Below are 25,405 nucleotides of genomic sequence, written 5' to 3'. Positions count from 1 at the left end.
CTTTAAATATATAAATAATAATCATGTTATTTGTACCAGTAATGGAAAATTAGATTTTAAACAAAGATAAAAATGAAACAATTAAAAGAATCGTTTTGGCGTTGGAAAATATGCAAAGAATTTTCTGATACTCCCAAAAGTTCTGATTTTTCTGGTTCCAATTAATTGTCACAACACTAATATCCAAAACCTCCATTGTGCTGTGCATTCAGCAGTGGTTCCTGGGCCAAATGCTTTGTTGATATCGTTAGCTGTTTCAACAGCTTTTCGGCCTAGCTTGAATTGAAATAAGAAAATTGTATGAATTTGCTTTTTCCATCTTGTATTCAACGTTCTGAAAAGAAGACATAATTGTTTTGAAACGATTGTCATTTAAACAATTAGATAGAGTGAAAAACACTCTTTAAAATGATATATAAAGTAAAGGTATTATGATGAAAACTTATTTAAAAATACATCATTTGAAATCAAAATTAAAAATGCTGAAACAACTTTCTTCTCAACCTAATCTAAACAAGGTAAACCAACACTTATTGTGGTTCAGAAAGTTTTCTGATATTCTTACTCATTCAAAACTTGTTTCAAAATATTGTTACTCATTCAAAACTTATTTCAAAATATTGTTGCTCATTCAAAACTTGTTTCAAAATATTGTTGCTCATTCAAAACTTGTTTCAAAATATTGTTACTCATTCAAAACTTGTTTCAAAATATTGTTGCTCATTCAAAACTTGTTTCAAAATATTGTTGCTCATTCAAAACTTGTTTCAAAATATTGTTGCTCATTCAAAACTTGTTTCAAAATATTGTTACTCATTCAAAACTTGTTTCAAAATATTGTTGCTCATTCAAAACTTGTTTCAAAATATTGTTGCTCATTCAAAACTTGTTTCAAAATATTGTTGCTCATTCAAAACTTGTTTCAAAATATTGTTACTCATTCAAAACTTGTTTCAAAATATTGTTGCTCATTCAAAACTTATTTCAAAATATTGTTGCTCATTCAAAACTTGTTTCAAAATATTGTTACTCATTCAAAACTTATTTCAAAATATTGTTGCTCATTCAAAACTTGTTTCAAAATATTGTTGCTCATTCAAAACTTGTTTCAAAATATTGTTGCTCATTCAAAACTTGTTTCAAAATATTGTTGCTCATTCAAAACTTGTTTCAAAATATTGTTGCTCATTCAAAACTTGTTTCAAAATATTGTTACTCATTCAAAACTTATTTCAAAATATTGTTACTCATTCAAAACTTGTTTCAAAATATTGTTGCTCATTCAAAACTTGTTTCAAAATATTGTTGCTCATTCAAAACTTGTTTCAAAATATTGTTGCTCATTCAAAACTTGTTTCAAAATATTGTTGCTCATTCAAAACTTGTTTCAAAATATTGTTGCTCATTCAAAACTTGTTTCAAAATATTGTTGCTCATTCAAAACTTGTTTCAAAATATTGTTGCTCATTCAAAACTTGTTTCAAAATATTGTTGCTCATTCAAAACTTGTTTCAAAATATTGTTGCTCATTCAAAACTTGTTTCAAAATATTGTTGCTCATTCAAAACTTGTTTCAAAATATTGTTGCTCATTCAAAACTTGTTTCAAAATATTGTTGCTCATTCAAAACTTGTTTCAAAATATTGTTGCTCATTCAAAACTTGTTTCAAAATATTGTTGCTCATTCAAAACTTGTTTCAAAATATTGTTGCTCATTCAAAACTTGTTTCAAAATATTGTTGCTCATTCAAAACTTGTTTCAAAATATTGTTGCTCATTCAAAACTTGTTTCAAAATATTGTTGCTCATTCAAAACTTGTTTCAAAATATTGTTGCTCATTCAAAACTTGTTTCAAAATATTGTTGCTCATTCAAAACTTGTTTCAAAATATTGTTGCTCATTCAAAACTTGTTTCAAAATATTGTTGCTCATTCAAAACTTGTTTCAAAATATTGTTGCTCATTCAAAACTTATTTCAAAATATTGTTGCTCATTCAAAACTTGTTTCAAAATATTGTTGCTCATTCAAAACTTGTTTCAAAATATTGTTGCTCATTCAAAACTTGTTTCAAAATATTGTTGCTCATTCAAAACTTGTTTCAAAATATTGTTGCTCATTCAAAACTTGTTTCAAAATATTGTTACTCATTCAAAACTTATTTCAAAATATTGTTACTCATTCAAAACTTGTTTCAAAATATTGTTGCTCATTCAAAACTTGTTTCAAAATATTGTTGCTCATTCAAAACTTGTTTCAAAATATTGTTGCTCATTCAAAACTTGTTTCAAAATATTGTTGCTCATTCAAAACTTGTTTCAAAATATTGTTGCTCATTCAAAACTTGTTTCAAAATATTGTTGCTCATTCAAAACTTGTTTCAAAATATTGTTGCTCATTCAAAACTTGTTTCAAAATATTGTTGCTCATTCAAAACTTGTTTCAAAATATTGTTGCTCATTCAAAACTTGTTTCAAAATATTGTTGCTCATTCAAAACTTGTTTCAAAATATTGTTGCTCATTCAAAACTTGTTTCAAAATATTGTTGCTCATTCAAAACTTGTTTCAAAATATTGTTGCTCCTGACGTATTTATTTACCTTTAGATTCAGCTGTTTGTTCTTCAACGCACTCAACTTCTCTAAAACATCCAAGAATAAGATCAAACTAGTCTGGTACAAGGTTATTTTTTTCTATATTCAATGAAAATATTAAATGCAAAAATACTTGTAAACTTGAAGAGCTACTCATTATTTTTTCTGTTTGTTTCAGGTGAACTGCTGATGCTATTTGAGGATGATAGCGTAGATGAAGTTAAGCACGAAAGACTTATGGTAAAACCAACCTTTTTTCATTTTATTTTCATTATTTTTTCTGTTTAATGCTTTTTCACACTAAACAAGGCATAATGTCACTTGGATGTAGAGGGCTACTATGTGGGAAAAAATTTGCAGGGAAACTGTGTGGCAAGTTAAGCAGCGAGGTGTCTGTTCATATACCACTTGAGCTTCTGCAAATTGGTACAGTCAGGGAAGCAGGGATCAGGAAAGGAATTCCAAACTCTAGCAGTTTGAGAGAATGGCATCTCTACAGTGTAGGGGTGGGATTTTGCTGCTTGCCAGATTAGTCGGTGTATTTATGTAGATGATGTACAAAGCCTTGGAGTACATCGGAGAACTTTCCATTAAAATACTTGTAAAATAAGTACAGGGATGCAACATTTCGTCAATGGGAAAAAAGGTTGCAGGTTGATTAACAGTGTGGAACCTATTAGATTGGGGACTCTTTTTGAATCCTGTCTAGGAAAGAGAGACTAGTGGTAGATACACCAGCCCAAATATGGCAACAATACTCCATGCATGTGCAAATGGTGATCTTGTAGAAGTATGGGATACTTTTAGCCATAAGTAACTTTCTAGCATGATAGAGGGAACCCACCTTCATAGTAGCTTTAGTAATGTCCTCGATGTATTTGTTCCAATTCATGTTCCATGTGAATTTTAAGCCAGGGAGTTTGAATAAAGAGCTTTTAGATTTTTTTTTTTTTTTGTATTTTTTAATTTCAGTAAGTTTTAAGATATCAAGGGGTTAATCCCTCCTGGAGCTAACACTTGATTCCATTATGATTTAAATTTATATCCGAGGGCTCTTTTAAGAATAGATACTGTTCCCTTTATGGCTGCTATTTGTATTTTCCTTACAGCTTGGACTTCCAGGGATTGCTTCTAAGTATTTTTGAAGGTTCTTTTTTATTAAGCCAGTTGCTCCTATCACAACAACAGGTATAATGTTTATTTCTTTCAGAGACCGTGTCGTTTTTAGATCATTTTTTAGGTCCTGATATTTTGTTATCTTTTCCCATTCAGCTCTATTAAGGTCGAAATCATTTGGAACTGTGACATCGATAATGAGCGCAGTTGTTTTGGGCCAATTAATCATGGCTATTTAGAAGGTTTCTTGTAATTATTAAAGGAAAGAAGCTTCGTCTTGGTAACATTGAATGTTACCATCCATTTTTGTTTACATGCCACTACAGACGTGAGATCTTTCTCTAAGGTTTCAACCATTCCCTTGTATGCTCATTTGTTTTCCCCTCATATCTGTTATAGAGCATGGTGTCATCAGCAGATGTACTCTATCTCCGAAACAATTTTATCAGGAAGTTCATTTATGAATATCTGGAATAATAAAGGTTCAAGGATTGACGCTTGAGGCAAACCTGCATTTATATCATATTGTTTAGACGTACAACCATCGAGGACAACCTGGGTTCTTCTGTCACTTAAGAAGGATTTGATTATGTTAAGTATTCATCAAATAATACCATATGATTTAATTTTCAGTTTAGTGCTATACTTTGTCAAAGGCCTTAGATATCTTATCCAGTGTGTAGTATATATGTTAAGAGATTGCAGTTAGGATTTTTTTTTTTTTTCTTTTACGTAGGAGTAACCGCTTATCAAGGCCCAGAGGCCATTCGAGCATAAAGGTTATTGAGTGTACAGTAGTCAATGGGATAATATCATAGTAATCGTAGTGTTAATTTGGTAAATTGGATTACTTAAGGGAACAGTTCAAGAATTTGTTTACGTTGGACTTGAAGAAAACCAAATTGTAGTCAGCTGGAAAACAAGCAAACGGAAAAGATTTCTACAGGTGTGCAGTTCTAAGATAGAAACTTTGTTCATGGAATCTATGTTTTGATTTAGGCACAGATAAAGAGTGGGGGAAAATGATTGACAATGTTTTTAGCTAGACGAATGTTTTTCATGAAAGTTTGGAGAGGTGAGACCATAGATTGGAGCTCAGATGAGTACTTGCCATGAAAATAACGATAAAACAGAAACAGGCTCACAACGCCTCTTCTGTCGGAAAGAGGTTGCAGGGAAGAGAAAAGGGCATCCCCTACTACGAAAAATAAAAAATTCCAATTAAGGAATAATATATATATATATACCAATCGGTACGGACCCGACTATGGAAGATCAGATAATAAATAAAAAACGTGGATTTATAAGATCAAAGAATCCAACCTTCATCGCCCTTCGGGGCCCGTGGCGCAGTTGATAGACGTTGAATCTCTACGGTTCCAGATGAACATTGTCTGAAGATAGCGGTTTCAATCCCACCCAAAGCGTGCCAGAGGTAATTGGTCAAAAATGTGGTGAGACGACAACAACTACGGATGGCAGTGATGGCTGAGAATGCAGTTAGGAGATTCAAAGTTCCTATCCGTCGCGGTTACCACCTGACGAAGGCCAGAGGAAGTTGGCCGAAACGTTGTGAACCAATAAAAAGATTAAAAAAAAACAAAAACAACAACTAATAAAGATGAGACTAATAGTCCGAAATAAAATAAAATTAACATATAATGCTCATCTCAAAAATAAAAAATTCCAATTAAGGAATAATATATATATATACCAATCGGTACGGACCCAACTATGGAAGATCAGATAATAAATAAAAAACGTGGATTTATAAGATCAAAGAATCCAACCTTCATCGCCCTTCGGGGCCCGTGGCGCAGTTGATAGAGACTTTTAATCTCTACGGTTCCAGATGAACATTGTCTGAAGATAGCGGTTTCAATCCCACCCAAAGCGTGCCAGAGGTAATTGGTCAAAAATGTGGTGAGACGACAACAACTACGGATGGCAGTGATGGCTGAGAATGCAGTTAGGAGATTCAAAGTTCCTATCCGTCGCGGTTACCACCTGACGAAGGCCAGAGGAAGTTGGTCGAAACGTTGTGAACCAATAAAAAGATTAAAAAAAAAAAATAAATAAATAAAAAACAACTACTAATAAAGATAAGACTAATAGTCCGAAATAAAATAAAATTAACCCTACTACGAAGTTTATTTTGAACTCTGTCAAGCAGCTTCTAGCAGCTCCTTCCCAGATGTGGCATCCTTGGATGTACTTGGCTCTTATATAGATAGAGAATTGCATCAGAAGTGAGCTATCTACTGGAGTGATAAAAGAATCCCACCATTTTTCCAGCAACTTTGGCAACAGATTTGATGTATGTGTTTCATTTCAGATCAGGATTAAGGGTCAAGCCCAGAAGCTTGTCAAAATATTGAGTCTCCCCAAGACGAGAGCCATTCATTTCAATTGATGCCAGATGAGGATCAGAGTGTTGATGATGTAAAGATAGAAGCTTGGTTTTAGATGCATTAAAAGTAACCTGCAGTAGAACAGGTTTACCTAATTCCATACTGTTGGTCGGAAAGAAATTTAGCATCTATGAGGTGGTTGATTAATGCTTGATTAAGAACACAAAAGATTTGGGCAAAGAGAGAGGGGAGGTGGGTCAGTTCTTTTTCTAGAATTCTTGTAAACTGGTACCATAAAAGCAATTTTCCAGCAATCAGGAAAGCAATAATCAGTAAGGCTTTTGTTGAAGAGTTTGGAAAGAACTGAGGCAACCTCAGCAGAGCATTTTTTTAATAATATAGCTGGAATAACATCAGGCCCACATTCCTTTGAGGTGTCTAGGTTTTTTTATGATATCATGAACTTGGGAAGGGTTGATTTTCAGATCAAGTGTGGTTTCTGTTCACGAAGGAAAATCTGGGAGGGAGTGGTTTGCTTGGTCCAAGGTGGAGTTGAAAGCAGACTGTTGAGTAAGCAGGTTAACCTTGTTGGTTGCCATGCAAACAACCTCAAGGTTGTTGGATAGTGGGGGAATTGTTTACATATACACGTCTTTTAATGTTATTATGTCAAGGAAAATAACTGATGTTTTTTCAAATTTCATTTCCCTTATGCCAACTCAAGGATGGTGGGGAAGGGGAAATGTAGAGGGGGTGGGGAAAAGAGAGAGATTGAAGTTATGTTACACTTTTGTCTTGGATAATACAGAGTAACTAGTTTAATTATTAACTAGTTTAATATAGAAAATTATCTTGGGTGGATTGGAAATTTGATCTAAATAACAGTTCAACTGACAGATTTAATTTTGATTCTGATTTGCCAATTTTCATTTGAGATTGTAGTACATTGTTATTGGCAATAAAATAACATTTTGCTACAATTTATTTTTTAAAATGAATCTGTTTTGACAATTGAAGACATTCTTAAATAAACACTTAAAAAAATCAGCTAAAGATAATCTATCTATACTCCTATAAATTCGGTTTTCTTTTGTTTGTATTAATATTTATATTAAAAACCGTCTTTTCTATTTATTTAAAAAGAAAATACAACTTTGTTATATATGGGTCGTGGAATTGCATTCACTAGCAAAAGATCTAGCTGATTTGTATATTCTTTTCAACATTCATTTTAATTAATTCCCTATCAGTTTTTTTGGTTTTCTTATGTGATGATCATCTTTAGTTAACTATTTCATGTAATTATATTCATGTAGATATTCTACATGATTTAGACTTGCATAATATTTGCGTAAAAAGTTTACAGTAAACACAAAATTGTTTCCATATATATTTATGTATATGTATATATTTTTGTTTAATCTATAAAAGTGACCGTGTCTGTGTGTGTACATTTTTCAGTTTACAGAATCGGAATTTGATATACAGGGTACTGAGATTTGGGAAAATCTTTATAATCCGTGTTCGGCCAGAAATTTCGCTGTTAAGGGGTCAAAGTTCAATGATCTGACGATCGAGAACTCTACCAAACTCTTCCGCCAATTTTTAGTCCAAACACTTGAAATTTTAGATATAGGTTCCTTGAACATGGATCAAACTTAATAACTTGATTTGAGCCCAAAACAATAAATGTTAAGGGGTCATAATAGGGGTCAAAGTTAAAAAAATTGACCGCTTTCTTATGCTCAACATACACATCAAAACACCCAGGCAACACTGGGCTAAAATGCTAGTATATCTATAAAAGTGAAAGTGTGTGTGTGTGTCTGTCTGTGTACATTTCCCTACATAATAACTCTGTCAATTTTCAATCTACAGACTCGAAATTTGATATACAGGGTATTGAGATTTGGGAAAATCTTTGTAATCTGTTTTTGGCCAGAAATTTGGCTGTTAAGAGGTCAAAGTTCAACGATTTGACCTTTGAGAACTCTACCAAACTCCTCCATCAATTTTGGGTCTAAACACTTGAAATTTTAGATATAGATTCCTTGGACACGGATCTAACTTAATAACTTGATTTGAGTCCACAACAATAAATGTTAAGGGGTCATAATAGGGGTCTAAGTTAAAAAAATTGCCTTTTTTTAAAAAGTTTTTGCTCAACATACACCTCCAAACCCCTGGGCTACGCCGGGCTACAATGCTAGTACAGTTATATTTTTAGTAACAGTAAACATTCCTTATTTACGTTTATTTACTGTTACTGAATAGAAAATTCACAAAAGAATTTTCCAGACAATATGGGGTTCATATAGCTAGTTGTAATGTAAATAAAAATATATTTACAGAAAGAAACTGCATTTAATGGATGAGAATTTTTAGACATGAGAGAAAAACCACAGGATTAGTCATTAGCAAAAAATGGGCAGTAGCAAACCAATATCACTCGGTATTTCATACTTTCTGGAGTTCACCAGAAATTGAACGATGCAGCAGTTTTTGTTTTCGTGATTTCTTCTAAGGAAGGAGTCTATCAGGCATGTGTATGTTATTTTTTATTTATTTATTTTTTTTTTTATTACATTTTCACCCCAAACAAGGCACATTGCCACTTTGGTGTAGGGGGCTACTATCAGGGTCAGCAACTACTGGGGCACTATGTAGGGATTTGGGCAGCAAGATGTCGGTTCACGTTGCACTTGAACTTCTGCATGTCAGTACAGTTAGGGAAGCAGGATCCTGGAATGGAATTCCAGAGTCTAGCGGTTCTGGGGAAGAAACTACTGGAGTAGAAAGATCTTTTACATCTAGGGATCTCTACAGTGTGGGGGTGGGATTTAGCTGCCTTTCGGGTTTGTCGAGGGTGTCTGCGTCGTGGGTGCACAAGTGTCTGCAGTTCGTCAGAGCGTTCACCATTAAAATACTTGTAGAACAAGCAGAGGGATGCAACGTTTCGACGATGGGACAGAGGCTGAAGCTTAGATGCCAGTTCAGGGCCTATCAGATTGGCGACTTTTTTTTTAACCTTGTCTAGGAGCGAGAGACTAGTAGTAGACGCACCAGCCCAGATGTGACAACAATACTCCATACATGGGTGAATAATGGCCTTATAGAGATACAGGATACTTTCAGGTGTCAGTAGTTTTCTAGCACGGTAGAGAGAGCCTACCTTTTTTGCAGCGGCCCTGGCAATGTTTTCAATATAATTGTTCCAGCTCATGTTTCCTGTGAACGTTAGGCCAAGCAGTTTGAAAGATGTACTCTCAGACAGGGAGTCACTGGCTATTCCTATTGGTGGCAGAGAAGGTTTCTTGTAGTTATTGAAGGAAACCAGTTTAGTCTTGGCAGCATTGAATGTGACCATCCATTTATGTCCCCATTCCACTACAGATTGGAGGTCATCCTCTAGTGTTTTTGCCATTTCTTTAGATATGTGTTCATTTGTTTTCCTGTCATGCCTGTTATAGAGTGTAGTGTCATCAGCATATATACCCATCTCAGAGGCAGTTTTGTCGGGGAGGTCATTAATAAATATTAGGAACAATAGAGGTCCAAGAATAGACCCCTGAGGCACTCCCGCATTTATATCACACTGTTTAGATGTTCGACCGTCGAGGACTACCTGGATTTTTCTCTTATCTAAGATGGATTTAATTATGCTAAGTATTCTACCAGTGATACCGTATGATTTAATTTTCCTGAGGAGACCCTTGTGCCATACCCTGTCAAAAGCCTTATATATATCTAGAGATACCCCTCTGCCCTCCCCCGCTTTGTCCAGTGACTGGTATATACGTTCAGAGATTACAGTGAGGATGTCAGCTGTGGAACGGGCTTGTCTAAATCCATATTGTTTGTCAGTCATAAGTTTAGCATCTGTAAGATGATGGAGTAGAGCATGGTTAATTATGGTCTCAAATATTTTGGCGAAAAGTGGGAGGAAAACCTGGCCTGTTGAGAATTGAAGACATGCGTTGCATGAAGAAAAACTATACGAGAATGATACAATGGATTAATGTCCTAAAAGAGGAGCGTAGATCTCATAACCTCAGATAAAAGATTAAATCCAGATAGCATAGCTGAGCGAGGCGGTCAAATGTGCAGAAGGCAGGAAAGAATGGAGAGGACTGGTTGACAGATCATCCGTGGTGCCCCAACGGCAACCACTACGAGGCAGATGAAGGTGGAGAAGTATAGGGAGATGTATGCATAACAAGAGATTTTAATGGAATGGTCACTCTCAAAGAATAGATGAGAGTTCTTAGGTGAGATGCATCAAGTTGATGTAGCAGGTTCATTTCACAGGGAAGTGATAAAAATGGACATGAGAGAATGAAGGATAGATAAAGACCTGGCCAGAGATAGGTCAATTTTGAAGTCAATTGCAACAAGTCATTCAATGCATGTTTATATGTTAAAAGGACCTTAAGGTGAATATTATTGTTATGATAATGATTTTCTTCCGACCATATATTTTGCATTGTCTAAGCAATGCTATTGTTATATATTGTCAAGTTGTCAAAAAAAAAAACAAAAAAAAACGTAAATTTATAAAAGACTACCTGTATCTATTGAGCATTTGGCCAGGAGTAAAAGAGAAACAGAAATTAATTTTAGTGACATTAACAGGTTCCGCTAGTTATTAATTAATAGGCACCACGTGAATCGTTTATCATTCTTTCGAATTATTTTACTAGTTCACTTTTGTTTTTTTAATAACCTTCCTTCTAATGAGGAAGGAAATGTGTGAAACATTGTTGTGATGGCTAATATGTTAATACTCCCCCCCACACACACGTACAACTGAACACATACTACACTACCTCTCCCCCCCCCCGCTCCCAATATAATTGAAGAGATGATACTACTGCATCCTCGGTACTTGTGCATTTAACGAACCAGACGTAACTCAGCATTTGCTCGGCTTTGTCCGGCGCATGACGTCAACAGCCGGATAAAACCGAGCGTTGGCGATAAAATAAAAACAACGCTACAACAAAATAACTGTACAATGAAATTGTAAAATGTAGAAACAAAAAAATTAAATAAATAAAAAGCAAAAACCTACCGTTCATTTGTTTTTTTTTTATTATTGTTTGAAATTGTCTTCTGTTTTTTTTTTATTTTTTATTTTTTTTATTACATTTTCACCCCAAACAAGGCACATTGCCACTTTGGTGTAGGGGGCTACTATCAGGGGAAACATCTACTGGGGTACTATGTAGGGATTAGGGCAGCGAGATGTTGGTTCACGTTGCACTTGAACTTATGCATGTCAGTACAGTTGGGGAAGCAGTGACCTGGAATGGAATTCCAAAGTCTAGCAGTTCTGGGGAAGAAACTACTGGAGTAGAAAGATCTTTTACATCTAGGGATCTCTACAGTGTGGGGGTGGGAATTTGCAGCTTGTCGGGTCTGTCGAGGGTGTTCACGTCGTGGGGGCACAAGTGCTTGCAGTTCTTCAGAGCATTCACCATTATAATACTTGTAGAACAGGCAGAGGGATGCAACGTTTCGACGATGGGACAGAGGCTGAAGTTTAGATGCCAGTTTAGGGCCTATCAGATTTGCGACTCTCTTTTGAACCCTGTCAAGGAGCGAGAGACTAGTAGCCGATGCAGCGGCCCAAATATGACAGCAATACTCCATACATGGGCGAATAGTGGCCTTATAGAGGTACAGGATACTTTCGGGTGTTAGAAGTTTTCTAGCACGGTAGAGAGAGCCCACCTTCCTTGCAGCGGCCCTGGCAATGCCCTCGATGTAATTGTTCCAACTCATGTTTCCTGTGAACGTTAGGCCAAGGAGCTTGAGAGACGTACTCTCAGATAAAGAGTCGCTGGCCATTGCTATAGGGTTATGTTTTCAAAATAAATACATATAAAACAAGTTTTTTTGTTAAATAATAGGAAACTTTTTTTTTGTCTGAACTGTTTTTTTTTTTTTTTTTTCAATTTTTAACATAAAAAAAACATTGTCTATGTCTTAAACATGTAAAAGTTAATATTTGCAACTCTTTATGTCAAATAAATGGAAAAGCCTAAAAAGGGCAATAAAAAGCATTGGGGGGGGCGAACAAGGATTATTTGTACATTTTTTTTCGCCAGAAACAAGGATTTCTTTTTTTTTATTAGTGAAAGGAGGGTTTCGGCGTTCTTATTAGGTACAGTGACCAAGAAACCCTCCTTTTCGGCGGGGTCGTATCCAGACCGGTGTCAAAAGTCTGCCGACGTTGTGTTTTCTGCGGTTAAAAACGAACTCATCGATTTCTACTGTATGGCCTGGGCCTCCAATCTGCCGGGGATTCCTAAGAAAATAGTCCCTGCATATATCACGTAGGAAATTTTTCCAATCCACAATTGTGTGGCGAGAACGTAACCCACATTCGCGATGGAGATTTTTTGTAGATGCCATCTCGAACGCCCATAAGTATATTATTTTTATTATACACGCGATGGTTAGTTGAGATTTTGAGTTGAAGGTCCCAATCCTAATGGAGGTCCATCGACGACATGTTACACTTCTACACCTCCAACCGTAAACGTCGGAAAGGCTTGTTCTCTTTGCAAGTACACAATCCTGGCCAAAATGTAAACACCTTTTCTCTTTTGCCAACAATTTCCGTTGCTGGCAAAAGTTTAGTGCAGCCTCTGGGGTCTGGAGCTGGTCCGCAAGGTTTATAATATTCATTATTATTTCGTCAGTTATCTTTTTAAAACAAATTTTTTTTTAACTCTCTTCAAATAAGTGTTTCTTGAGTTGTGACACTCTTCCAATTGATAGCGAAATTCTCGTCTGCTTAATCGGCAACGCTCGGTTTTATCCGGCTGTTGACGTCATGCGTCGGACAAAGCCGAGCAAATGCTGAGTTACGTCTGGTTCGTTAAATGCACAAGTACCGCATCCTCTTCAATGAGGGAGTTAATGTCTAGGATATACCAAACTATCCCACCCTCTGAGTTCATCATTTAAAGCTAGTACAATGTTTGATTAATAGAAAACAAACAGATACTAAATCTACATCAGTAATAGATTTACTCACTGTGACCTTTCACATCTGTCATAATCAATGATTGCTCACTAGCAATAGGTAACAAGTGGCATTCCATGGAGCCTGAATAATAAGTCTCCCCAGATTTACAGTACTCTTTGCCTCTTTCAATAATTGTTGCAAATTATTTTTGCATTATCGCAACAGCCATTAACCATTGATTTCTAACTGACAATGAATGTTGGCTGTCTCTGGAATTTTTGTTATAATATTTCTTCCCAGAGTATGCTCTGCATCCATCCAGTAGAGGTTTGGTTGATAATCTTTTTATCCTCCTCCTCCAAGGATATTATTTTTTTTTGTATTTAATACTCACTAGGAGTTCTCGCACAGGTCATTATCAGAGATTACTCACTGATGATAACCTATGGTTGTTATTAGTAACAAAAATATGTAATCAGAGTTTGCATATTTTCGTTAGTGTATAACTCTGTACGCCTATAATTTTTTTTTTGTTTGTATTGATATTCATACTAAAAACCCTTTTTTTCTATTTATTTAAAAAGAAAATACAATGTTCTTATATATGGGTCGTAGAATTGCATTCATCTGCAAAAGATCTAGTTAATTTGCATATTCTTTTAAACATTCATTTTAATTAATTCCCTATTAGTTTTTTTTGGGGGGGTTTCTTATTGGATGATCGTTTTTAGTTAATTATTACGTGTAATCATATTCATGCAGATATTCTACATGATAATATTTGCTTCAGATATTCTACTTGCATAATATTTGCGTCAAAAAGGTTATATTAAACATAAACCTCTTTCCATGTATATTTACATATGTGTTTATATATTTGTTTAAAAAATTTTGCCTACCAAACTCCACTGTCAGTTTTTGGTCTACAGACATGAAACTTAATATATATGGTATTCGAACCCATGTGAAACTTTTTATTTGGGTTTTAGCCGAGGAAAATCGGGGCAAAAAGATGAAAATTAAAAAAATGGAATTTTTCAGGTGAAGGTCGAACGACAGCATTACGAATATGCATGCATAACGTAATAGCTATTGGTTCATGTTTTAATTTTTAGCCTTCATAGCTCAATTATTTGGTCTACATCCAAACTCTTTAATATATTATCTGATATGCAGAAGCCGAAGCTGTTATTGACTTCTGGTCTAACTAGTATGTATTAGCATTAACTATACGCCCCCTCCCCTCTGCATGTTTTTTCCCCAGGTTTTAGTTAAATAAATTTCTACATCTATCATGTAAACATTAGTACCAGTTTAGAAGTGTGACATAGCTCGGCACAAACGTAACATGAAGAGACAGTTATTTACTAAGTATTAAGTAGTCTGGCACATCTGGTCTATAGGTGGAGTCTAAATCCTATATTAGTAATGATGCATTTATTTATATTTTTAACCAGTTTGTTAAGACTTCTGGGTCCAATAACCTTTAGATTTCTATGTGATCCTGGGCGGGGGGGGGGGGGCATTTTAAAGAAACGAGACAAGGAATGCAAAAAGTTGCCCCAGAGAATTTATCTAATTAAACGACGCAAATAGCAATGCTTCCTCACAAAAGCAAAGTTAGACGTTAGATCTGTTTTGAAGGTGGAGAATCCTGCTGATCAAAAAGAGACATTCTGGATAAGAAACTAGCTATCCTGCAGTTGCTGATAAGAACGATAACTCTATCTTTATTATTGTATAAGTTATTCCCCTTGAATCTTGTGTAAATTCAGTATGTGTCTAATTGCTTTGAAAAAAACAACAACTTTATAATTAAAAATTGTAGTCTAAATTTGTCACGTTTAAATTTGAAATATTATTTTCATAACTCTGTCGTGTTTAAGTTCGAAATGTTATTTATAACTTGAGTTTCTTTTGAAGAAAGTGGTTCTAAAATATGATTTTAAATGAAAAAAAAAATTGTTTTGTATTTCAAAATCCATTTCACTGTAAGTTTCACTGATTTTGTATGCCTACTAGACACCATACCGGAGTTGTGTCTTTAGTCTCTCTGTATACTAATCTATCAGGATACCCTAAAATGAGGACACTTTGCTCTACAAGTAAGCTATGACCAAATATCTAAAATATTATAGTATTTGAAGCACAAATAATATCCCCGTAGCCTATCTATGCACTGGATTATACAAGAAATGATGTATTTTTTTCTTAAGTTTTTTGAAGTAACAGTATTAAGCTAGATATTCCACCAGACCAGATGAATTCTTGTTGTGGAATCAAGTAACCAAAGAAAGGCCACAAGACAGAAAGAATATAACATGGTTGTATGGTCAGTTGGGGAGAAAAAAAAAATTCTCCATTGCTTTACTACCTCCTCCTTTGAGAGGCAAGGAGAAACTTAACACGCAGATATTAATGTATGTCGCAAAGAAATTGGGTGTTATCTGCAGGAAGGGGCACCTCGATTTCTGAGAACTTACCGAAGTAAAATAAAATGTAAAAAAAGTAAATGATTAACATACATGAAGTGTTATATCCACATGTAAAGCTGATTTAATGTCATAAAATAAAGTGTTCGTTTTGTTTGTGCATCTCTTTTGTAGCGAGCAGAGCTGTTATCTCGCAAAATGGACCCACAACAATATCGAGAATTCTGTGAATCGCGACAAATCAACTTTTGTAAGTATATTATGGTCATGTGTAGATACGTTGGCCATGAAAGAAAATGACTGCTGAAATCCTTACTTCAACATCTTAATTATAGAGATAATTGTTCATAAGGAAAGTTTGCGTTATTCAAAATGAAAATCTTTTTCATATTGAACGACAAAGTCCATCTTTTGAAGATTTTCATTCACAACCATCAATTGACTGTAAATAACTCTTCTATGTGCATTGTAAATTACAAATTTCACACCTCCAAGAATTAGCTTATTAACCAGTGCTTGGCAATTCATTCAATAATTTCAAAATTGTCAGACAGCTTCATAATAAGTCGGAATATTTTTATTTCTTCAATCTTCATGAAATCATTATCAGCAACATCATTTACAAGATTTGTTGGATGCATTTTAAGAACTCAGTCGCCATTTTCTTTCTAGGCTGTTGTGTCTACATTTCATTATTAGCGTATATCAGTATGGTGGTGTATTTTCAACCTTTACTGTAATTATCATATAATTTAATGGATTTTTTTAAACACATTTTATTCTGTTATTCACGTTGTCTTTTTATCTTTATTTATATAAAGTTAGGTATGTGTATACGTTTATATATTTCTATGATTCACTTCTAAACTAATTAACCCATATATTATTTAATTAATTTGAATGCTTATTGACCACCTGACAAAGACCAGAGGAATAGTTGGCCAAAACGTCACAAATCAACAATTAAAAGATGAGGATTATAGTCCGCAATAAATAAAATTAATTAACCCATCATTATGAATTTTAGAATGCAGCTGATAGGCGTAATGGTAGGTAATGTGGAATATATTTTGTTTTATACAAAATGGACAAAGAAAGAATGAAAGCTCTTTGTAAATGTATGTATTCATTCCCTTTCTTTGTTGTAATGAACTTTTTTCATGGCCCCATTTTATTATATTATTTTTAAAAACTTTTAGATTAACGCTCCTTTCCTGAAAATATGAAATTCTATATTTTTTCTTCCTCCGCCGATTATGTGTGAATATCCTGAGACATTTGGTGCAAAGAAGAAACAGAAAACATTTAAAAAAAAAATTTTTTTTTGTTTAATTTATTTTTTTAAATTCCATTTTCACCCCAAACAAGCACAGGGATACTATGTATGGAGTTGAGCAGCAAGATGTCTGTTCACATTACACTTGAACTTGTGAATGTCAGTACAGTTGGGATGACAGTAACCCGGGAAGGAGTTCCAGAGTCTAGCAGTTCTGGGGAAGAAACTATTAGAATAGAAGGGCTTCTGACATCTAGGGATCTCTACTGTGTAGGGGTGAGACTTTGCTGATTGTTGGGTTTGTCAATTGTATTTATGTTGAAGGGGTACAAGGGCTTGTAGTTTGTCAGAGCATCCATCATTTAAATACTTGTAGAACAGGCAGAGGAATGCATCGATGGGACAGAGGTTGAAGCTTGGATGACAGTTCAGGACCTATCAGGTTGGTGACTCTCGTTTGAACCCTGTCCAGGAGCGAGAAACTAGTAGCAGATGCACCAGCCCAAATGTGACAACAATACTCCATACATGAGCGAATGGTGGCCTTGTAGAGGTACAGGATACTCTCAGATGTAAGTAACTTTCTAGCATGCAAGAGAGTCCACCTTCCTTGCAACGGCCCTAGCAATGCTCTCAATGTATCTGTTCCAACTCATGTTCTCTGTGAATCATAAGCCGAGGAGTTTGAAAGAAGTACTTTCAGGTAATGTATCATTGCTATTGGTGTTTCAGAATGTTTCTTGTAATTATTGAAGAAAACAAGCTTAGTCTTGAAAGTATTGAATGTGCCCATCCATTTTTGACCCCATTCCACTGCAGATTAGAGGTTTTCTTCTGGTGTTTCTGCCATTTCCTTAGATATGTGTTCATTTGTTTTCCCTGAGTGCCTGTTATAGAGCGTGATGTTATCAACAAATATACCCATCTCAGAGACAATTTTATCAGGGAGGTCATTTATGAATATTAAGAACAATAAAGGTCCAAAGATAGACCACTGAGGTACACCCGCATTTATATCATATTGTTTAGATGTATGACCATCGAGGACAACCTGGATTCTTCTCTTATCTAAGAAGGATTTAATTATGTCAAGTATTCGTCTAGTGATGCCATATAATCTGTTTTTTTCTGAGAAGTCCATCATGCCAAACCCTGTTAAAAGCCTCAGATATAATTAGGGCTATCGCTCTACCCTCCTCAGCTTTGTCTAGTGTGTGGTATACATGTTCAGAGATTACAGTTAGGATATCTGCTGTAGAACAGGCTTGGCTAAATCCATATTGTTGGTCAGTCAAAAGTTTAGCAGCTGTAAGGTGATGGACTAGAGCTTGGTTAATTATGGACTCAAATTTTTTGGCGAAAAGCAGGAGGAGGCTAATGGAGCGATAATTTAATGGGTCAGTTCTTTTGCTAGACTTCTCGAAAACAGGTACCACAGAAGCAGTGAGGAAAGCAAGATTCGTTAAGGTATTTGTTGTAAAGTTTGGAGAGAACTGGAGCAACATCAGCGGAGCATTTTTTTAATAGTACAGCCGGGATGAGATTGGGTCCACATGCTTTTGAGGTGTCTAGATTTTTTTTAATATGTACCTGAGAAGGGGTAATTTTCAGATCATTCAGTGTGGCGTCAATCTGCAAAGGAAATTAGGGAGCGAGTGGTTTGCTGAGTCCAATGTGAAGTTTGAGGCACACTGACTAGCAAGCATGTTAGCCTTCTCGGTTGCCGTGCAAACAACCTCATGATTGTTGGATAGTGGGAGAATTATTGATTTCCCATTATTTACTACACTGTTGTAGATTTTCCAGAAATCATGGATTCCTACTTTCTGTGCTTCGATGCATTTTCTGGTGGTTTCGGTATATTCTCTCTTAGCTATTGGTATTTCTTTCTTACAATTACTTCTATAAACTTTTGTCTATTTGTACTGGTGGTATGCATGTTGTCTTTGTGTAATGGCAGCTGCTCAAGTAGAAGTAAACCATTGGGGAGAGTGAGGTTTGCTATAGAATGGATAGTGAGGATCAATTCTGTATATAAATTATCCGTATTTTTGAACCATTCTAGAATTTTAGGACAGTTGACCAATTTTTTTAAAAATCCTAGTGGCAAGTTTGTACATATTAATCGGTTTAAAAATTAGGCAACCCCTCTCAAAAAAAAAAATAAATAAATAAATAGATATGTGCAGAATTTATCTCCCAAAGCAAAAAACTAAAAATTAACTACCCTAAAACGCTAGAATAATCTTGAAATAGAGATCATTTTACATTCATTTGTGAAACTAATTCCCGACTCAAAATGAAAAATTGATATAGAATAAACTTTTTTCTTTTCACTAAGATTTTCAGTGTGTTCACACGTAATCGCCTAAAAGAGTAAAATCTATTTTTTTTCTTTTTTTAAGGAAAGAGGTGATTTAACGGAGCGTGTTAATCTACAATTATAAACAAGATTTCACACAATTTTATTTGAATTAATATCGAAAAAAATGTATATAAATAAACTTGTAAAACGGATTATAAAGGGAAGTAACTTAGTAAATTGATGAATCAAAATACAAGGGACATAACTCGGGAATGTCAAGTGTGAGGGGGAGGTAATTTGGAAATCTAGGACTAATATCGACGTTTTGTCAAATGGACATTTTCGTTGGCTTTTTATTATTTTTATTTTATTTTATTTTTTCATGGGGATTTTTTTTTTTTTTTTTTGCTTATTGTTTGGAATAAGTCAACTTAAAATAAATCTGGTACTGTGGTGCAGGTCAATGGCGCCGTCAGCACTATCACATCGGTGCTAACTGCTAACCTGCCTAAATGCACCTGCACCTGTATTGTTATGAGCGCTTTTAGTTTTTTCTTCAGTAACTAAGCATTAAGCAAATAATTTAATTTATTTTATTTATTTATTTTTTTATTTTGCAGTAACTATAATTTTACTTTTGTTTTTCATTTTTATTATGAAAATATTAAATAATCGTGATTTGCTTTTTTTTTCTTTTTTAAATATTGATAAATAATAAAATTATCACCTTCCTACTGCTTTTTCTCTTAATTTCTTCTAAGAAATCAATTAGCTTTGAAAAGAAAATGTAGATATATGATCACTCCCTATGTATATAAAGCAAAATTGTCTGTGCGTCATGACACACAGATAAATGCTTAGTTTAGAGGAAACTAACCACAAATTTGAAATCTACACCTTCAATCTGATGATCTTGTCGATGTTTAAAGTTTTCAAACCTTTCTTAAAAACTTATTCAAAATTGAAAATGCATAAAAATAATATAGAAAAAGATGATCCGACATTTTTAGTGTTATCTTTTAGTTGACTGTTTTTTTTTTTTGTTTTTTTTTTTTAAATCAAAATATAAAATATTTAATAAATGTTCACTAATATATTTTGACTTTTGTTATACCGGCCTTCCTTGAACAGAGGAATTTACACCAATTAGCACTATAAATAGCGCTAGTAATTCCAACACCGGTGAGAGAGATGCGACTGCACTTCAACTGCTAGCCGAGTGCCCAGCAGATATACACGCTTTCCTATCTTTGTACATTATTGTTAATACACTTGTTCCTTAACCGAACTTTGACTTGATCGTTCTTATTTTCACTGCTGTTCCACGACACTTATATTTCTTTCTTTTAAATAATCAAACTATTTTCGATCTAGGCAAAGAGACGCTTATGCCAAACTCAAACACTATAAATGGAAAAGACAAACTAATTTCATGGCTGAGTGAATATAGTGATCACTTATCATCTTCCAGGATTCGAATCTCACATGTGATAATTGTTTTATATATATTTATGTGTGTGTGTGTGTGCGCGCGCGTCTCATTTACAGACCGTTTTGCTGTATCACAGTTCTTCAATGTGGCTAGACTAGCATTGCCTTAAACGAAGATTAAAACTCAACTGCCTAGATGACAGTGTTTCTAACATCCAGACTATTTGGTTGCTATATATATATATATATATATATATATATATATATATATATATATATATGTTATAGTGTTCTAATTATTTCCTAATGAACATTGCTCATCTTAAACTAGAATAATATATTTTGATTATTTTACAGTCATTTAAAGCAAATAAAAATAACTCCAACTTTTCATTTCGACTGATGTGCAGAAAATAAAAATTTGAGAAACTTTAATAGTTCGGATAGTTTTAATTACACTTCCATGTTATTTGTTGGATGTGGTATATATTTTGTTTGTGTGAACCTGGGAGAAAATAAAATGTCTATGAAAGTTGTAAAGTCTTATTGCTTTTTAAATTAAAGAAAACATCTTTGCTCAACTGTTAAAATTTATAATTGTGAAAATCGTATTGGATCGAGAATGTGCGTTGACAATATTGAAATGAAAGATTTTAGTAAAATGTACCAATTTAAAAAAAAAACTCAAATGTTTGGAAATGAAAATTTGTTTCTGAATTTTTTAGATGGGGATCGATAATTTGGATCATGTTTGCATTTTTGGTGTTATTCTCGCATAATCTTCAGGTACATCTTGTTGAATTCAGGAATCTGTACATAATTTTTGGCTTAAAAATTCTTAAATTCTCTCAGATAAAATGTATTAAAACTGAAAGCTTTGAAAACTATTTGCATCCAATAATTTTATAAAAGATTAAAACCTGAACAAAAGTATACGTAATCTGATTCAATTAATAATATAATGACTAAACAATACCATGATAATTAAATTAAACTTTTAAAATCATAATAACAATAATAATAATAATAATAATAGCAATAACAGCAATAATAATAATAAAAACAATAATAATAATAATAATGATAATAATAATCTGACAAAAAAAAACGCTCATCATATTTATAAAAGAAAAAAATGAATGGAAATCCGTTTGAGGGATTGTATATATTAAACAGCTTTTGCATGTCATGCTAGGTTTGTTTTTTCTCAATTGGATATTTGTGAAGGTTAATTTTAGCATCATTACTCTAAATTGTGTAAAATTATAACATTAAAAAAAGCTTAATTTAAAAAGTTAATATTGCTATATTATTGTCTGATAGTTTTATATGAAAGTCAACTTCTCAAAATTGGAACAGAGCCAAATCAAGACAACAGACTTGCTTACAAAAAATCCTTGATGTTAAATATTGACACCATAAAAACTACTGCATTAGTAATATTTTTTTTCCTTTTTTTTTTTTTTTTTTTGGTCTTTTTGGATTATTTGGATTACTCGTGTTGAGTATTATTTGCACAATGTTTTGTTAGGAAAATTAGTTTAAATAAGAATAACTTTTAGCACTTTTTTAACACCTTCATGAGAAGGAATTCTTCACCAAGCCAAATGATTGCACATATTTAAAGCAATTATGTTATTTAAAGCAATTATATTATTTAAAGCAATTATGTTATTTAAAGCAATTATATTATTTAAAGCAATTATATTATTTAAAGCAATTATGTTATTTAAAGCAATTATGTTATTTAAAGCAATTATGTTATTTAAAGCAATTATATTATTTAAAGCAATTATGTTATTTAAAGCAATTATGTTATTTAAAGCAATTATATTATTTAAAGCAATTATATTATTTAAAGCAATTATATTATTTAAAGCAATTATTTGAAGCAATTATACCTCTCTATATATATATGAAGTAGTAGCATTTGTGTGTCTGTGTGTGTACAACTCTCCTACAGCCCAAACCACTGGACTGATCATAGATGGGGAGCCACTATCATGGTATGATAGTGGCTCACCACCAAGGGATGGTGCACACAATTTTTCAAGGTTAAGAGTAAAGGTTTAGGTCATAGCATATGTATATATATATATATATATATATATATATATATATATATATATATACTCTCTTACAGCCCACACCACTGGACCGATCATGACCAAAACTGACATGATGATGGTCTCCGACCTAGAAATGGTGCACACTATTTTTTAAGGTCAAAGTCAAATGTTATGGTTGGGATTTTGCTAGTATATATATATATATATATATATATATATATATAAATAAATTCAAATAATAAATTATAAAATGATAAAATATTCAAATAAAGTACAATTAGATCAACACTTAGCTTTGGTCTTCTCTTATCTTTCTTTTGAAATATAGTTGTTTCAAAGTAAGTTCTTCATTTTTAAAAAACGTTCATAATAGCGACACCTTTTTAAAGTCATGTTTTTTCTTTAGAAAGAGTTTTGTTGATTTTTCTTGTTGAAAGACTTTTTTTAAATTGACTTAAAAAAAACGTCTGCTTAATTGATACAAGCGCAAAAGGAAGATTTTAATTTGAACTAATAAAAAACGTTTAATTATCCAAGCAACAAATTATTTATTTATATTTTATAAGTTTATTTTACTTTACAAATTATATTGAAGGAATATATTTATTTCTAACAGTTTCAGACGATTTAACCTCTGTCCTCTTTCAAGTGTATATTGTCAAACAGAATTTGCATGGAATTTTGAACAGACACTTTATTTAAACCACAGGGTAGTATGCTCTTGTTCTGTCAGCCATGACTAGATAGAAGTCTGAAGAAATTTGCAATTGTATTATTCATTTGCCCCAGACAGAGGATTGAACCATCAACCTCCATAAAACTCACTTATAATCGAATTGACCTATCACTTTATCCATTATGCCACTGATCCTTGTTGGCTCAAAATGAAAATTGTAGTCATAATCATACAAATAATCAAGCATCTCAAAAAATAAGAAACAATCACATTTATATTTGCATACAAGCAATCAGTTTCGTATTTACATACAAGCAATCACATTTATATTTGCATACAATCACATTTATATTTGCATACAAGCAATCACTTTTGTATTTACAATCACATTTATATTTGCATACAAGCAATCACATATTTGCATACAATCACATTTATATTTGCATACAAGCAATCACATTTATATTTGCATGCAAGCAATCACATATTTGCATACAAACTTTTTAAATAGTATGTAAATAGGTAAATGTTTTCTGTTTGTATTTGGTTGTTTTTTGTTTGTGTTTTGTCTTTTGTGTCAAATTGGATCAAACAATGTTTTTTATGTTTGTATTGGTTCTGATCTTCTGTTGTTCTTTGTTGGATTTTTTTTTTTTTCAAATTTTCATGTCGGCAGAGGTTGCATCTCATTAATCTGTTATAAGTTAGTCTTCATAATGTATCCGGTGTTTTTTGTTGGCTTTTGTTTTTAACTTATTTATTTTTACTTTTGTTTTTAACTAATTTATTTATTTTTACTTTTTAGCACGAAAATACAAATCCCAACGTTTCAAAGATTGGCTCATGACTGGTGTCTCAGTCGACCCTAAGCCGAATCCATTGGCTTTGGAGATGTTTGGCTATCTGGCTTATGAGACTGTTGCACAAGTAAGATTTTCTAAATCTATATAAAGAACAAATGTCTGCTTGTATTTCTGGCTAAAAATTCAAAAGTGCACAACAAACACAGACAAAGTTGGCATTTTTTTATCGGTGTAACTCTAAAATATATATCTTAAAAAATATGGTTCATTATTTGGGGGTTAAATGACCATTTATATTATTTAATGTTATCAAGACGTATATTTATCTTTGCATGTGAAACTCTGTTTTTTTTTCTTAGTTATTCCCCTTACAATGACTCGTGTTATGTATGTCTAGAGAGAGGTATAGGCTGCGTGAAAAAGGAAGAGAAGATGGAAAGGGGAAAACAGATAAGGGGAACAGAAACAGAAGTTATGTTACACTTTTGTTGTCAGTTTTCATGCAGTATGAATGAGGTAAGAATGAAAATTTCTTTGCAGTATGAATGAGGTAAGAATGAAAATTTCTTTGCAGTATGAATGAGGTAAGAATGGAAATTTCTTTGCAGTATGAACACGGTAAGAATGAAAATTTCTTTGCAGTATGAATGAGGTAAGAATGAAAATTTCTTTGCAGTATGAATGAGGTAAGAATGAAAATTTCTTTGCAGTATGAACGAGGTCAGAATGGAAATTTCTTTGCAGTATGAACAAGGTTAGAATGGAAATTTCTTTGCAGTATGAACACGGTAAGAATGAAAATTTCTTTGCAGTATGAATGAGGTAAGAATGAAAATTTCTTTGCAGTATGAACACGGTAAGAATGAAAATTTCTTTGCAGTATGAATGCTAGGTAAGAATGAAAATTTCTTTGCAGTATGAACACGGTAAGAATGAAAATTTCTTTGCAGTATGAACGAGGTAAGAATGGAAATTTCTTTGCAGTATGAACAAGGTAAGAATGGAAATTTCTTTGCAGTATGAATGAGGTAAGAATGAAAATTTCTTTGCAGTATGAATGAGGTAAGAATGAAAATTTCTTTGCAGTATGAACGAGGTCAGAATGGAAATTTCTTTGCAGTATGAACAAGGTTAGAATGGAAATTTCTTTGCAGTATGAACAAGGTAAGAATGAAAATTTCTTTGCAGTATGAACAAGGTAAGAATGGAAATTTCTTTGCAGTATGAATGAGGTTAGAATGGAAATTTCTTTGCAGTATGAATGAGGTAAGAATGAAAATTTCTTTGCAGTATGAACGAGGTAAGAATGAAAATTTCTTTGCAGTATGAACAAGGTAAGAATGAAAATTTCTTTGCAGTATGAACAAGGTAAGAATG

The 25,405-nt window shown here is 33.3% G+C and overlaps 1 protein-coding gene across 2 annotated transcripts in view; it reads left to right on the top strand.

Moving 5' to 3' along the window:
• LOC145291537 (transcription initiation protein SPT3 homolog) overlaps window positions 1-25,405 on the top strand; it is a 440,277-nt gene that overhangs the window by 386,159 nt on the left and 28,713 nt on the right. For both annotated transcript variants that reach the window (XM_080137540.1, XM_080137541.1), the window contains exons 7-9: window positions 2,772-2,833; window positions 15,643-15,718; window positions 24,031-24,152. In XM_080137540.1, the coding sequence (XP_079993666.1) occupies window positions 2,772-2,833; window positions 15,643-15,718; window positions 24,031-24,152 (260 nt within the window). The remainder of the gene's footprint in view (window positions 1-2,771; window positions 2,834-15,642; window positions 15,719-24,030; window positions 24,153-25,405) is intronic.

This window comes from Euprymna scolopes, chromosome 12 (genome assembly GCF_053919585.1).
Source record: "Euprymna scolopes isolate OS-2025 chromosome 12, ASM5391958v1, whole genome shotgun sequence".
NCBI classification, from domain to species: Eukaryota; Metazoa; Mollusca; class Cephalopoda; order Sepiida; family Sepiolidae; genus Euprymna; species Euprymna scolopes.
This window is presented reverse-complemented; position numbering and strand designations above follow the sequence as displayed.